General features: G+C 39.1%; 1 protein-coding gene across 1 annotated transcript; it reads left to right on the top strand.

Annotated features, from left to right (window-relative positions):
• Nucleotides 1-5,649: 5,649 nt before the first annotated feature.
• Nucleotides 5,650-13,655, top strand: LOC145823871 (uncharacterized). Its single transcript, XM_082923414.1, has 4 exons — nucleotides 5,650-5,895; nucleotides 11,139-11,455; nucleotides 11,545-12,925; nucleotides 13,314-13,655. The coding sequence occupies exons 1-4, from the start codon at nucleotides 5,650-5,652 to the stop codon at nucleotides 13,653-13,655; spliced, it is 2,286 nt and encodes a 761-aa protein (XP_082779540.1).
• The last annotated feature ends 546 nt before the right edge of the window (nucleotides 13,656-14,201 follow it).

The following is a 14,201-nucleotide window of genomic DNA, read 5'->3' on the forward strand; positions in this document are numbered from 1 at the left end:
TTTTTAGAGTCATCTGGAAAGTTTAATTGAAATTTGATTTTGTGCAATTCGTAAGGGCGTGTTTGGCCCTTCCTATTTGTGGAAAGCTTATATATATATATATATATAGATATGCTATATGAGTTGTTCAACTCAACCTTTGAGCCAAGAAAATATCTAAGGAAAGAAAAATCTGGAGAGAGAGCAAGAGAGAAGCAAGAGAAGAAGGGAAAACTTGAGAATGATGAAGAAATCAAGGATTTGGCTTGAATTCATCATGGTTATACAAGAATAAGTGATGGTAAAGGCTTAAGGTAACATTCTCTCTCTCAATCCTTGAAGATCATAAACTAAAGAGTGAGTTTCTTGGGTTATCTATGATTGTATGTATGGGTCTTGTTTCTTCAAGTAAGAAAATGTTGAATCTTTGAATATGGCATGAATTATGTTACAACTTAGTTTCTTGTAGGAATTTTATGGTTCTTAAAGAGGCTAAAGAGGATTCCACCATATAAGTGAGCTTTGAACCCCAAACCATGGCTACTTAATGCTCTTGTGTTTTAAATCTTAATCTTATTCTTGTGCTTGGGAATTTGAGTAGTATTTTGGGGTTATGGTTTTTGATGGAAGCTAATAATGTGAAATTTATCATGTATTAAAGAGTTTTAGGCTTTGATTTACATGAAATTGAGGTTTGATTTCGAAAATGAGAGGTTCCAAATTATACAGCCATTTTCGGACTGCAAACTGCCCAGAGCCGCACGTGCGGCGGATCTTCCCGCACGTGCGGCAGTCCAGTCCCAAAACCAAGTTTGATTCTGCTAAAAGGCACGTAGTCCCACACGTGCGGCCCTGTTTCCCGCACGTGCGGAGACAGCTCTGTCCAGCCAACTTTGAACAAGCATATCGTTTGCATCCGGACTCCGTTTTGAGTGATTCTTGTGCCTAAAATCAAGCCCCAGAAGTCTAGTTTCCATTGGTGGTGGTCTCACTCCAAAATTCTAAGTACATAAATAGTTATGCCCAAATTAGTGACGATTGTTCACTTTCTATTTACCGGTTTGTACCGTTTCTTCGTCTGAACCATTTTTCTATCGATTCCTCCTATTTTCTGAGACATGGACTTCAACCTATTGAGGAGTAATGAGTTTAGAACCACCATGGCTAATTAATTAAAGAGCAAAGAAAGAGGTTGGTTATATCTCATATTATGTTTTGTGCATTGTGTTGTAGGTCGAGACGAGGACATCGTCCCATTATTACCAGGACCTATCACTGTGAGTAATAGTAGTGTAACAATATGTTTCACTTACTTCTTGTGATTATGATTTATGTATTGTTACTTGTGAATGACATATACAACTACTATTATGCTTTGATTGAATTAAGAGACATGATTGAACGATGGCATCGAAATGGACGTAAGGTCGTTCTATTCTTATTAATAGTGGGCCCAAGGCCGTTCAGTTATCAGCCACTGAAAGTGGACAACTCTAGAAATGAGGGAGGTGATGACATGCCGACGTCTCACCAACCCTAATTTGTTTCGGATCAATGATAATTTGTGGCCAGAGGCCAAGGGGAGTAGTGTGCATGTCGATGTCCTACTTACCCTCCAAAGTGTAACAGCTGTCGTTATGTGGGCCTAAGGCCATTCTGTATTATTTGTGGGCTTAAGGCCATTCTGTATCATAAATGGGCCCGAGGCTGTTCTGTATCACATGTGGGCCTGAGGCCGTTTTGAGATGTAGTTATGAATAAGATTTGTGGATGGTTAATATGCTTATTTGCATTCTCTAAGATTATGCTCATTTACTTAACCTCCTTACATTGCTATTATTCACTGAGCCTTGCTCAGTCCGTTTTATGTATATTTCTGTAAGTGAGCCATCGGAGATTGACACTAGAGTTGTACTGAGGTTCGCTTGTCTGCCAAGTCACCTGGGGTATGCCTCCGTGTGAAGGCCTTAATTTGTGTTCTGAGTCATATAAATTATTAAGTCTTATGTAAGAGTGTGTGAGATCTATATAAATTCTGTGATCGTACATGTATATATGGAAGTGTATTTAAATGCTTAAATCTAATTAAGCCATCATGTATGCACAAGCTCAATGGATGTTGTCTTTTATTAATATTCATTCCGCTTAAGGCCCCGTATTTGGTTAAATATCATTTTAAAATTCTGTTTTGAGGCCTATGTACAGGCCGGTCATGAACCAAACTTTTAGGGGCGAGTTTAGGTCGTGACAATATATATACTAATAAAAATTTGAAAAAGAAATTTTGATTATAAGATTAATTTTTACTAGTATAAAAAGTGAAAATTAGATAAATATATACAAATAGGATATTTTTTTGTATCGACATTTAGTCATAAAAGATAGCAACTATGAAATAATCTATTTACTAAAAATAAAGTATCTTTAGTTGTTGAGTTCAACACTTTTTCATGTCATTAAAAATTTCTATGATAAAATTAATATTAAAATATCATACAATGTCTTTCTTAATAAATGTAATAAAACAATTAATTAATAGAGAAAATTATTGAAAGTTCAATCTAAGGAATGTATAAGGCATTAGGTCCCTTGAGTAATTTTTCTTAGTTAGAGGTCTACTCTTTGTAAAATATTGTGATGAGAAGTACATTTTATTATTTTAGAATGTATTTTATTTCTAATTTTACCCCTTAATCTATCTGTTGAATTTTTTTTCATCATTTTTTTTGGCTATCTGTTCAAATATTTTATCTGTTTATTTTTTTTGACTATTTACTTAAATATTTTTTTTATTTATTTAATTTTTTCAACTATCTATTTAAATATTTTCTCAAGTATATGTGATTTATTTATATGATTGAGTGAGTGATCTATTCAACCCAAACAAGTTTCAGAGATTATCTGCCAAAAAAATATAAATTTTTTAAAAGATAAAAAATAGATCTAATTTTTTTTAGATCTGTTCAAATTGAGAAAGTGAATTGTTTGTCTGTTCAAATTAGTTTGTCATAGTGATCTCCAAACTCCCAATTCCAAATTTGCAAACTCCCTCCCCATATCATATCCGAACCCCGAAAAAGTATTTCAGCAACCAATTTGCTACCCCCCGCAAAAATGAAACAGATCCTAGAAATTTTAGAAGAAAACCCACTACAATCAATCAATCCCAGCTCATCAAACTCAAGAATGAAAAATAAATAAATAAATACCACCAGGCCTCTACAAATGCATATGTATATATTGAAGAACTGTATGTACTGTTAGAATGGTTGAGAAAATTCTGTACAGAAACAATATTTTTAGTCAACTTTAGACTATAATTTTACTAGGTGCCAAGCACCTATTATAGCGGGTATTGGTGGTAACGCGTTCTATGCTGCGTTGTGATTCACGTAGTATTTGGTTGTTCAAAACCATTATAAGGTGAATGGGAAATTCATGCCAAAATGAGCTCCATGAAAATGGTGTTTTTGGTGGAATTTCCATAAATGTTGGAGTTAAGGTTTGTTCCACATTGGTTTGGTGGGCAAACCTTGTGTGCGTTTATAAGCCTTAGGTTTGCATTTTGGGAAGGGCCCCAAGGGATATCCAAGTTTTGTGGAAGGGTGAGGTTATGGGCAAAGTGGGGTAGACCCATTGGACTCAAATCAAACACACGTGTGCACTGTCGCCGTCCGTCCGTCCGTCCGTTCGTCTGGGCAGGCCCGGGTGTGTGGTTAGGTTAGGTTGTTCGGCCCAATACTAATTCTTTTTGGGCCAAAAACATTTCAATTTTTTTTTATTTGGAAAATAAATTCTAACCATTTTAAATTCAAATTTTGGCGGCTAGGTCTTTGCACCTCTTAAGTCTTTTCTATACAGGTTCCATACTTGTCCGAACAGGTTCATATTTATTTAGTTCAAACTTGAACAGTTTCATACTTGTTGAGTTCAAATCAAAACAGATTCATGTCTGTTGAGTTCAAACCCTAACAACCACCTTCTACTCCGATAAATAGTCAGTCCCTCATTCGGATTTTGCAATAAAAAATTTCGTTCTTCTTCTCTACTCTGATTTCCTGCATATTGTTGCATAAATTTCCTGTGAGAAAGAGTATAAACAAAAAGTGCGTTGGTTGAACATTTAGTTTGTAGGGCTGTTACTAAATTGTCGTTGATCACTTCATCCTGGGAGATAGACGTCCATAATCTGAAAGCACCGCGGAGATGACAAATCTGTCTTAAGGACACAGTGTTAAACACTGGACTTGATCAAATTTTGTTCGAGAAAATAATACTGGAAGTGATTTGTTTACTTTCCTATTTTTATTATTTTTCATTTTCAGATTCTGTTTTGTTTTGTAACAAAATAAGAATTTGTTTCTTATATATATATATATATTTGTACTATTTTGATTTTTGTAATCAAATAGTCTCTCTCCTTTCTTCATCATTTCTTTTAATACAGTAAAGATTGTCCAACAATCTTAAGATAGATTTTGTTTCTTTAATAAGTTTTCATTGTATTAATAAATTTTATTTTACAAAACCTGTTTTATTTTAATCCAATAAAATAATTTTTGGGTTTTTGTAACAAGAAAATTATTGTGTTGTATTTTATTTTTCTAGTTTTAGTAACTACAGAAATAAAATTATTTTGTGTTACAACTTACTTTCTGGTTATAGTAACTTGAAAATTAATTTGTTCTTTGGTTTTGGTTTTTCTGATTTTTTATAATAAGATACTATGGCTACTACAACTGAAAGTGGTACTCCAATTTTGATTGTTACAACAACTCCGATCCTTACCCAAAACCATGTTCAAGTTCCAATAAATCATGGAGAAAAACTGGAAAAATTTAATGGCACCTAGTTTAAGAGATGGTAGCAGAAAATATTGTTCTATCTTACAACTCTTAATCTTGCCCGGTTTCTCTGTGAAGATACTCCAATGCTTAAAGAGGATGAAAGTGATCGGCAATTTGTTGCCGCGGTGAATGCATGGAAGCATTCTGATTTTCTTTGCAGAAATTACATCCTCAATGGCCTAGACAACATGATGTATAATGTTTGTAGCCCTCTGAAAACAACAAAAGAATTGTGGGATTCTTTGGAGAAAAAAATAAAAGACAGAGGATGTCAGTACAAAGAAATTTGTTGTTGGTAAATTTTTGGACTTTGTTATTGCGGACTCCCAAATGGTAATTTCTCAAGTTCAAACTTTTCAATTAATTTTGCATGATATTCATGCTGAGGGTATGTCTCTTAGTGAATCTTTCCAAGTTGCTGCTTTAGTGGAAAAATTACCACCATCTTGGAAAGATTTCAAAAATTATTTAAAACATAAACACGAAGAGATGACCATGGATGAACTTATTGTAAGACTAAGAATTGAGGAAGATAACTGCAAGGCTGAAAATAGGAAGGGTACAAATCCCATTGAGTCCAAGGCTAATATAGTGGAACAAGTGCCCAAACCACATAACAAGAAGATGAAGTTTACTGGAGATGGTCCTAAACAAGGCAACAACAATGGCAATAAAAAGTTTAAAGGAAAATACTACAACTGTGGTAAGACTGGACATCGTGCTACTGATTGTCGCCACCCTAAGAAGGATCGCGGAAGTACAAGTAAGAAGACTACCAATCAAGCCAATGTGACAGAACTAGATTACATCTCTGACGGGGTAAATGGTATCAATCTCTTTGCTGGTGTCTGAGGCTAATTTGGTTGGAAATCCTAAGGAATGGTGGGTTAACACTGGAGCAACTAGACACATTTGCACGGACATGAAGATGTTCACTACTTATAATGAGGCTGCAAATGGTGAACAACTATTCATAGGAAATTTGCTTACTTCTACTGTGGTTGGACGACGGAAAGTAATGTTGAAGATGACATCGAGGAAGGAACTTACCCTCAACAACGTGTTGCATGTACCAGACATCCGAAAGAATTTAGTTTCTGGTTCTTTGTTAAGCAAAAATGGTTTTAGACTTGTATTTGAATCTGATAAGCTTGTATTAACAAAGAGTGGTATGTATGTAGGTAAGGGATACATGAGCGATGGTTTCTTCAAGTTAAATATAATGAATGTTGTAACAAAATCTATTATGAATAAGAATAACACATCTTTTACTTAGATTCTTGACTCAAATTTATGGCATGGTAGATTAGGACATGTGAATTTTGATGCTTTGCATAGACTAATTGGTTTGGATTATATACTAAAGTTTGAAATTGATCCTAATCACAAATGTGAAATATGTGTAGAAGTAAAACTAACTAAGGCTCCATTTAAATCGGTTGAAAGAAAAATCAAACCTCTAGAATTAATCCATACTGATATGTGTGATCTTAAATTTGTTCAAACTAAAGGAGGAAAAAAGCATTTGTGGGAGCCGAATTTAATTGGATCAATAGGGACGAATGGACGAGTCCAGTCCGGGACATAATCTTTATTCGGCATTGATCCTAGTCAATTGAAGAGCCGAATAAAATAATCGGCTCTTCAATCAATAGAAAAAAGGCCGAGTAGAAGTACATGCATAGGATCGAGGATGGGCCTGGCCCTAGGGCCCAAAGAGAATAATATAAATACAGGATCAACAGTTAGAGAAAGGTATGTGAGAACTAATGTGCTTAACTTAAGATACAAGCAATCAAGAGAGTATACACTGACTTATCCGTCGGAGCGCTAATCCCGGTACCCCCGACCGGAGTGTTCATTTCTTTTTAGGTGACTAGTTGAGAATCATGAGTGTCCCCCAAGATCAGAAGAGTGTTTCCAAACCACTTCCCCACAATTGGCGCCGTCTGTGGGAATACTCAAGTACATTCATGGCGGGCGTAACGGAAGACCCTCCGATAGTCACTGACGAGACCACACAGAGAGACGACCTCACTCCAACGAACATGCTTGGACCGGAGACTATCGCCGCAAGACGAGCTTTGAACTTCGGCTCACCCTCGACTTCAGCACATAAGACAATGCAGGCGATCATGGAATAAGCAAAGCAAAACGAACAGAGGTTGGAGAACATGATCTTTGAGAATGAACGTCTCGGTCAGGATTTGGCCTTGGAGGTGGCAAAATCCAAACAAGCTGTACGCCAAGATCTGGAACGACGTCTGAGGGCAGGTGGTCGACGACCTCGAGCTCGACAACAAGACATTGGTAGCGACTCCGACTCATTATCCCCGAGGCCCACGAAGAAGGGACGACCCGAAACTACCAGTTCCTCTGAAGAGAGTCCGCGTATAAGGCATAAGCGAAGAAGAAATAGTTCAGACAAAGAAGACCAGCACGATCCCTTTGTACGACCGATTGCAAGGGCAGTACTACCCAAGAAGTTCAAAGCCCTGTCGTTCACCTTGTACGATGGGAAATCGAATCCCATGGATCATATCTGTCACAATAAGCAAGCCATGACATTGCATGCAGATGACAAAGCTCTCATGTGCAGAATATTTCCAAGAAGTTTAGGACCACTGGCTGTCAGGTTGTATTATAAACTGGAGCCGACTTCGATCAAGAGCTTCCACTAACTCCAAAAATCCTTTAGGGCAAGGTTCATCACTAATGAGGTCCAGCCAAAGCAAGCCGATTCCCTCTGGGCAATGCAGATTCAACTGGGGGAAACCCTTCATGCATATTCAGTGCGGTATTGGGAGTGTTTTAACCTAGTAGATGATGCTTGCAATGACTCCATGGCCATTACCGCCTTCAAGATGGGGTTGCATCCCGACAGCGCCCTCCGCAGCTCTTTGACCAGACAGCCCTCCAAAAATGGTCTGGGCCTTGATGAAAAAAGTTGAGGAATATTGTAAAGTCGAAGACGATGCCCTTCGGGTCAAAGACGAGAATAAAGCCACTAAGTCGGCCCCGCCTGAGGTCCTGCAACCGATAAATGCCGTACCACCACGGAGCCCCGAATCACGGAATCAGACCAAGCGAGATCGAATACGGGATTCACACCGATCAAACAACCAGTGTCCACATCGAGCTAATGAGCAGCTTTAAGTGGATAGTAGGCACGCGAGGCACGCCGACAAAAAATACACGGAGTTATCAGAGCCGGTCAGTGCGGTTATGGCTAAGGTTCAACACCTCTCATTCTTCAAGTAGCCATGAAAGATGGTGGGACATCCTGATACGAGGAGACCGGATAGGCGGTACGAGTATCATAAAAACCACGACCATGATACCAACAGTTGCTATGCTTTGAAAGACCACCTAGGGGAGTTGGTACAAGACGGTCGACTTCAGCAACATGTTCGAAAGAACTCGACCAAAATAGTTGCCCTTCGGCAGGACTCACCCCCGCTTGGCGTCATCCATATGATATATAGCCTGCCGACAGCCCCAATCGTGCATGCAATTCAGTTGCACCCAATAACCCAAAAGCACATCACACCAGCAAAATGGCCCCACGAATCGCCGAGTATTACCTTCGACGATTCTGATTTGATCGGCGTAACGCTTCCCCACATTGATCCGTTGGTTATTGAACTGTGCATAAACCGGTTCACCGTTGAGCGCGTACTCATTGATCCAGGGAGCACATCGGAAGTTATGTATTACAAGACATTCACTAACTTGGCTTCTCCGAATCGGATCTTTCTCCTATAATAACCCGACCCTCGTACATGTTCCTTGTTATATTTTCGGATCCTATTTGTGATTTTGGATGCTTACTGTGTAATTCCATGAGAAATTAAGGATAAGAAAGTTAACTCCATGTTTAAAGCATATGTTTAAGAATGTCTATCTGTTCAACAAGAAAAGTATCTGTTACATTAGAGGGTTTGAATCGAAATTGGAGGCCTTCAAGGCTTAATTATCTGAAATTGATTTTAGATATGTAATCAGCATAATTTTTAGGTAATATTAAGCATGTTTGGGAAATTTCAATTTCGGATGTTTAAACGATTGACTTTTGTCTTATTAGCTCTTATATATATATGTGTGTTCTTGGAGCCTTGGACCTAGTTCAACACATTTCATGGAAAAGGATAGAGAGAGTAAGAATAGAGAGAAATGAGAAGGGAGTTTCGATAAAGGCTAGAGATTGAATAACCTAGAGAGACTTTGGGAGATCTCAACTCAAGGTAAGTTTGTCTAACTTTCATAATTCCTCTCTTGAATTTGAGGGTGATACAACCATGATAATTGAACTCAAGGTGTAATTGGATCATGTTTTATCCATTGGATGAGTTTGAACTAAGTTGCTTATGTATGTATGTGGAGAACTAGCTTTGATTTCTTACTTTCTCAAGAAAGATCATGAAGAACTTACCTTATATATATATATATATATGTGATGTTGATGAAAAAGGAAATTTGATTATAGTTAAGGATTCAAGAATTGGTGTTTATCTAGTTTAATGTATGTATTTGAAGCCTTTGTAACATGAATTTTAGGCTATGTATTGTCAACTAAAAATGTTAAAATAAGCCTTGTGAGGATGTACCAAAAGATTGGGGTTTTGTAAGAATTTCGGACAATTTTGAGCAGAATCGCCGCATGTGTGGGGGTCATGGCCGCACATGCGGGAGGTGCTGCCGCACGTGCGGGAGTCATGGCCGCACGTGCGGGAAATGGTGAAAAATAGGGGCTCGGCCACTGTCTAAAAGGCACGTGCGGGACATTTTGCCGCACGTGCGGAAGAGCTTGCCGCACGTGCGGGGCTCACAGCCGCACGTACGGCCCATGCTGAAAAACATAGATCGCTCCATTTTACGTATAGAACCCTCTAATGTTGTCGGAATATGTCTTTGATGCCTTTTAATATGTATAAATTCCTTCGAAGTAAAACGAAACAGAAAGTGATTTGATGTGAAGAGGAAACTAAATTGTAAAGATTGAATGTGTGCAGGGCACACTCCGGGAGGAACAAGCACATCATCGCAACACTGTGAGTAGTAATATCATTATCTGCTTTACATAGGGCTAATGCTCTTCATTAGCATTTCGTTTACGCAACTATGTTAATGTTTCAAGTATGTATGTTAATGTTCAAGTATGTTCCAAGTTTGTAAGAAAGAAATGGGAGAGATAAAATACCTTCATGCTATAAGACTCTGGGCCTATGGCCATCCAATATAAGTTATTATGATACGAAACAAAGTGCTACACGGAACTAAGTGCTACGACGTGAGCCACCTCTAGAATCCGTGTGAGACACCTCTTGAGTTCGTATAAGCATATTCACGGCCCTCATGCCACCATGTTTAAGGGCGTCATGCCATCATGTTTAAGGGCCTTGTGCCACCATGTTTAAGGGCACCTTGCCACCATGTTCAAGGGCATTATGCCACCATGCTCAAGGGCTTCAAGCCATTATGAATTAAGAATGTGATATGTCAAGCTGTTATGTTCAAGATTGGGCCAAAGGCCATTATAAGATGAATACAGAATCAGGCTAACTTTGTAATCCCTGCACTTCCATATGTATTGATATATGTCATGTTTCAAGTTGAGCATTGTTTCATTCATGTATTACTATTCACTGAGCCCGGCTCACTATCTGTTATGTCTGTTTCTGTAGGCAATCAACCAGGTGGTCAATCCTAAACCATGACGCCCGGTTTCTTTTGTCAACCTTCGTGTACCCAAGCACTTTTGAGGCCACTTGTTTTGTGAAGTTTATAGAGATAATTGGCTTACTTCTTGGTTATCCTTCCAAGGTTGAATGTATATAACTTCAACAGTTTTTGTTACATGCCCGATGCTAGGGCTGGGTCTGTATATGTGTTTGTATATAAGTACTGCTAAGAAATATTTATTTTGGACTCTATTGACCTATTATGATGCATGTGATGTATGAGATCCTGGCATGTTAGAAGTAGCTCAATGGAGTTTGTTGGTTTAGTGTTCTTTTAATGTTTTGTGCTTCCGACAAGGCCCTATATGCTATATATACCAGGTTTTATGTCTGTTTGTGAATAGGTCATGCCGAACTTTTAGGGGCAAGTTAGGGGCGTGACAAGTGGTATCAGAGCACGAGTTGCTATCTCACACACGGATCCATTGAGCTTTAGGGTGTCTAGAAAAGCTTTAGGCATCTTGCATGACATTCTGAAAGTATATGAAAGAGCAATGGCAACGTTAAGTCTACTCTGATAATGCTAACACTTTTGAAATATGTCTATTATGTATAAATGATTATTGTGTAGGCAATGGTGAGGACAAGGACAGAAGATACAGAAGATGCTACTTCTGCACAACTGGATAGAATGGAGAGAATGATTATGGAAATGGCGGAGACCCTACGACACCAACAGCAACAGCCACAACAACCACCCCCACCACTGGTACCTCCACTGGCAGTACAAGATTTCCATGCTGAAGACCGAACTATCACCCTTACTAAGGAGTTTAAAAAGATGAAACCGCCATCCTTTAAAGGAGGAATAGAACCAATGAGAGCTGAAGCGTGGGTGTCGGGAATAGAGAAGTTATTTGAAGTTTTTCCCTGTACAGAAGCTCAAAGGTGCAATTAGCTGCCTTTACTCTTGAGGATGAGGCACACAGATGGTGGATGCTTACGAGAACTGTACACCAAGGGTTGACATGGGACAGATTCTTGGAATTGTTTTATGACAAGTACTTCCCTCAAAGCATGCGGGATAAGAAGGTAACAGAATTTGAAACTCTCAGGCAAGGGAACAAAACCGTCGCTGAATACGAAGCCCAATTTGCAGAATTAGCTCGGTTTGCACCCCATATGGTGGATACGGATTATAAGAAGGCGCGCAAATTTAAAGGGGGATTACGGAGCGCTATCCTGGATAAGGTCAACATGTTGAAGTTACCTACTTACGTTGATGTGTTGGAAAGAGCCGTTATAGCGGAAGGGAATCTCGCTACTCAGAGTCGAATTTCGAAATGGAAAGGGAAGAGGCAAAACACTCAATGGTCGAAGGGATCACCTACTCCACCAAACAAAAAGCAGACTTTAGGGAGTTCAAATACTTCTACCCCTAGTCAGGATTCAATACCGACTTGTCCGGAATGTGGGAAGAAGCATCGTGGAACGTGCTATCGGAAGTCTGGAGCCTATTTTCAGTGTGGCAAGATGGGTCATTTGATCAAGGATTGCCCTCAAAGAAATCAACAAAGCAATAATAGAACCACTACAAGTTCAGCGGGGTCTGCACCAACTTCCAACACCAAGACAACTGTTAAACCTACTAATAATAAGGACACTGCGAGACAAGGCAGGGTGTTCGCATTGGTCCCGGGAGATGTGCAAAATGCGGCAACGGTGGTGTCAGGTACATTTATCGTTCACGGTCATTTTGCTCATGTATTATTTGATTCTGGCTCCACCCACTCTTTTGTGTCGAAACTATTTTCTCCTAATTTAGATAAAACTAAAGAAAAACTGTCTTATATGTTGTGTGTGTCTTCACCTTTGGGAGGCCCTATGATTTGTACTTCTATCTATGCTGCTTGTGAACTCCAACTTGGGGATATCCGGGTATATGCCAATCTGTTGCCTCTTGATATGGCCTATTTTGATATTATTCTGGGAATGGATTGGTTAGGGGAATATGGTGCAACTATAGATTGTTTGACTAAACAAATCAGTTTCCACCCCCCGAGACAATCAGGGTCTACCTTTCAGGGACATGGAGTGACTTCGCCCCCTTATTTAATTTCCGCAGCAAGGGCTTGTAAATTAATTCAGAAAGGGTTTCAGGGGTATTTATGTAGTGTTCTAGAGGGGCAAGTGGTGAATGGGAATACCGACGTGATCCCAGTTGTCTGTGAATTTCTGGATGTTTTTCCAGAAGAACTACCAGGACAGTTAATAGATCGTGAAATTGAGTTTACAATTGAAGTAGCACCGGGAACTCAACCCATTTCTAAGACTCCATATAGAATGTCGCCAGTTGAGATGAAAGAATTGAAAATGCAGTTACAAGATTTATTGGACAAAGGATTTATTCGCCCGAGTGTATCTCCGTGGGGTGCGCCAGTTTTGTTTGTAAAGAAGAAGGATGGAACACTCCGGTTTTGTATCGATTACAGAGAACTTAACAAAGTCACAATCAAGAATAAGTATCCGTTGCCAAGAATCGATGACCTATTTGATCAGCTTCAAGGGGCACAGGTCTTTTCTAAGATTGATCTACGGTCTAGATACCATCAATTAAAAGTCAAGGCTGATGATGTTGAGAAGACAGCTTTTCGAACTCGGTATAGTCATTATGAATTTTTGGTTATGCCCTTTGGAGTTACTAATGCCCCAGCAGCCTTTATGGATTTGATGAACCGCGTTTTTTAAGTCCTATCTGGATGAATTTGTGGTGGTCTTTATTGATGATATCCTCATTTATTCAAAGAATGTGGAAGCTCATGAGACCCATTTTCGCTTAATTCTTCAAACCCTCCGGGAAAGGAAATTGTATGCAAAGCTTAAGAAATGTGAATTTTGGCTATTCGAAGTGGCATTTCTGGGGCATATTATCACAAAGGAAGGAGTTTCTGTTGATCCACACAAAATTGAGGCGATTGTGAAATGGCCGACTCCTACCAATGTGACCGAAGTGCGTAGCTTTATGGGATTAGCTGGCTATTACAGGAGATTCGTTCAAGATTTTTCTAAAATTGCTGGGCCACTTACAGAATTGACTCGAAAGGGAGTTGCATTTGAATGGTCAAAAGTGCAGGAATCTGCTTTCTAGGAATTAAAGATGAAATGAACCACAGCTCCAGTTTTGGCTTTACCATCTGGCGTCGAAGGGTTTGTAATTTACAGTGATGCGTCCCATAAAGGATTAGGGTGTGTGCTTATGCAAGGTGGAAGGGTTATTGCCTATGCTTCACGACAGCTTAAACCCCATGAAAAGAATTATCCCACACATGATCTTGAGCTCGCGGCGGTGGTTTTTGCTCTAAAGATATGGCGGCACTATTTGTATGGTACTACCTGTGAAGTTTACACCGACCACAAAGGCCTTAAGTACCTTTTTACCCAGAAAGAATTGAATATGCGGCAGCATCGGTGGTTAGAGTTAATTAAAGACTATGATTTACAGATCCATTATCATCCCGGTAAGGCCAACACGGTTGCGGATGCTCTTAGTCGGAAAAATATGGGAGATTTGGCCAACCTGTTTACGGAGCAAAGGGAATTGGTAGATGAATTGGATAAAATGAGGGTGGAATTTAAGATACCTGGACAGGAAACAGTACTAGCAGCACTAATGGCTCAACCGACCTTACTTGAA

This window comes from Camellia sinensis, chromosome 4 (genome assembly GCF_055761805.1).
Source record: "Camellia sinensis isolate YWXY chromosome 4, ASM5576180v1, whole genome shotgun sequence".
Taxonomy (NCBI): Eukaryota; Viridiplantae; Streptophyta; class Magnoliopsida; order Ericales; family Theaceae; genus Camellia; species Camellia sinensis.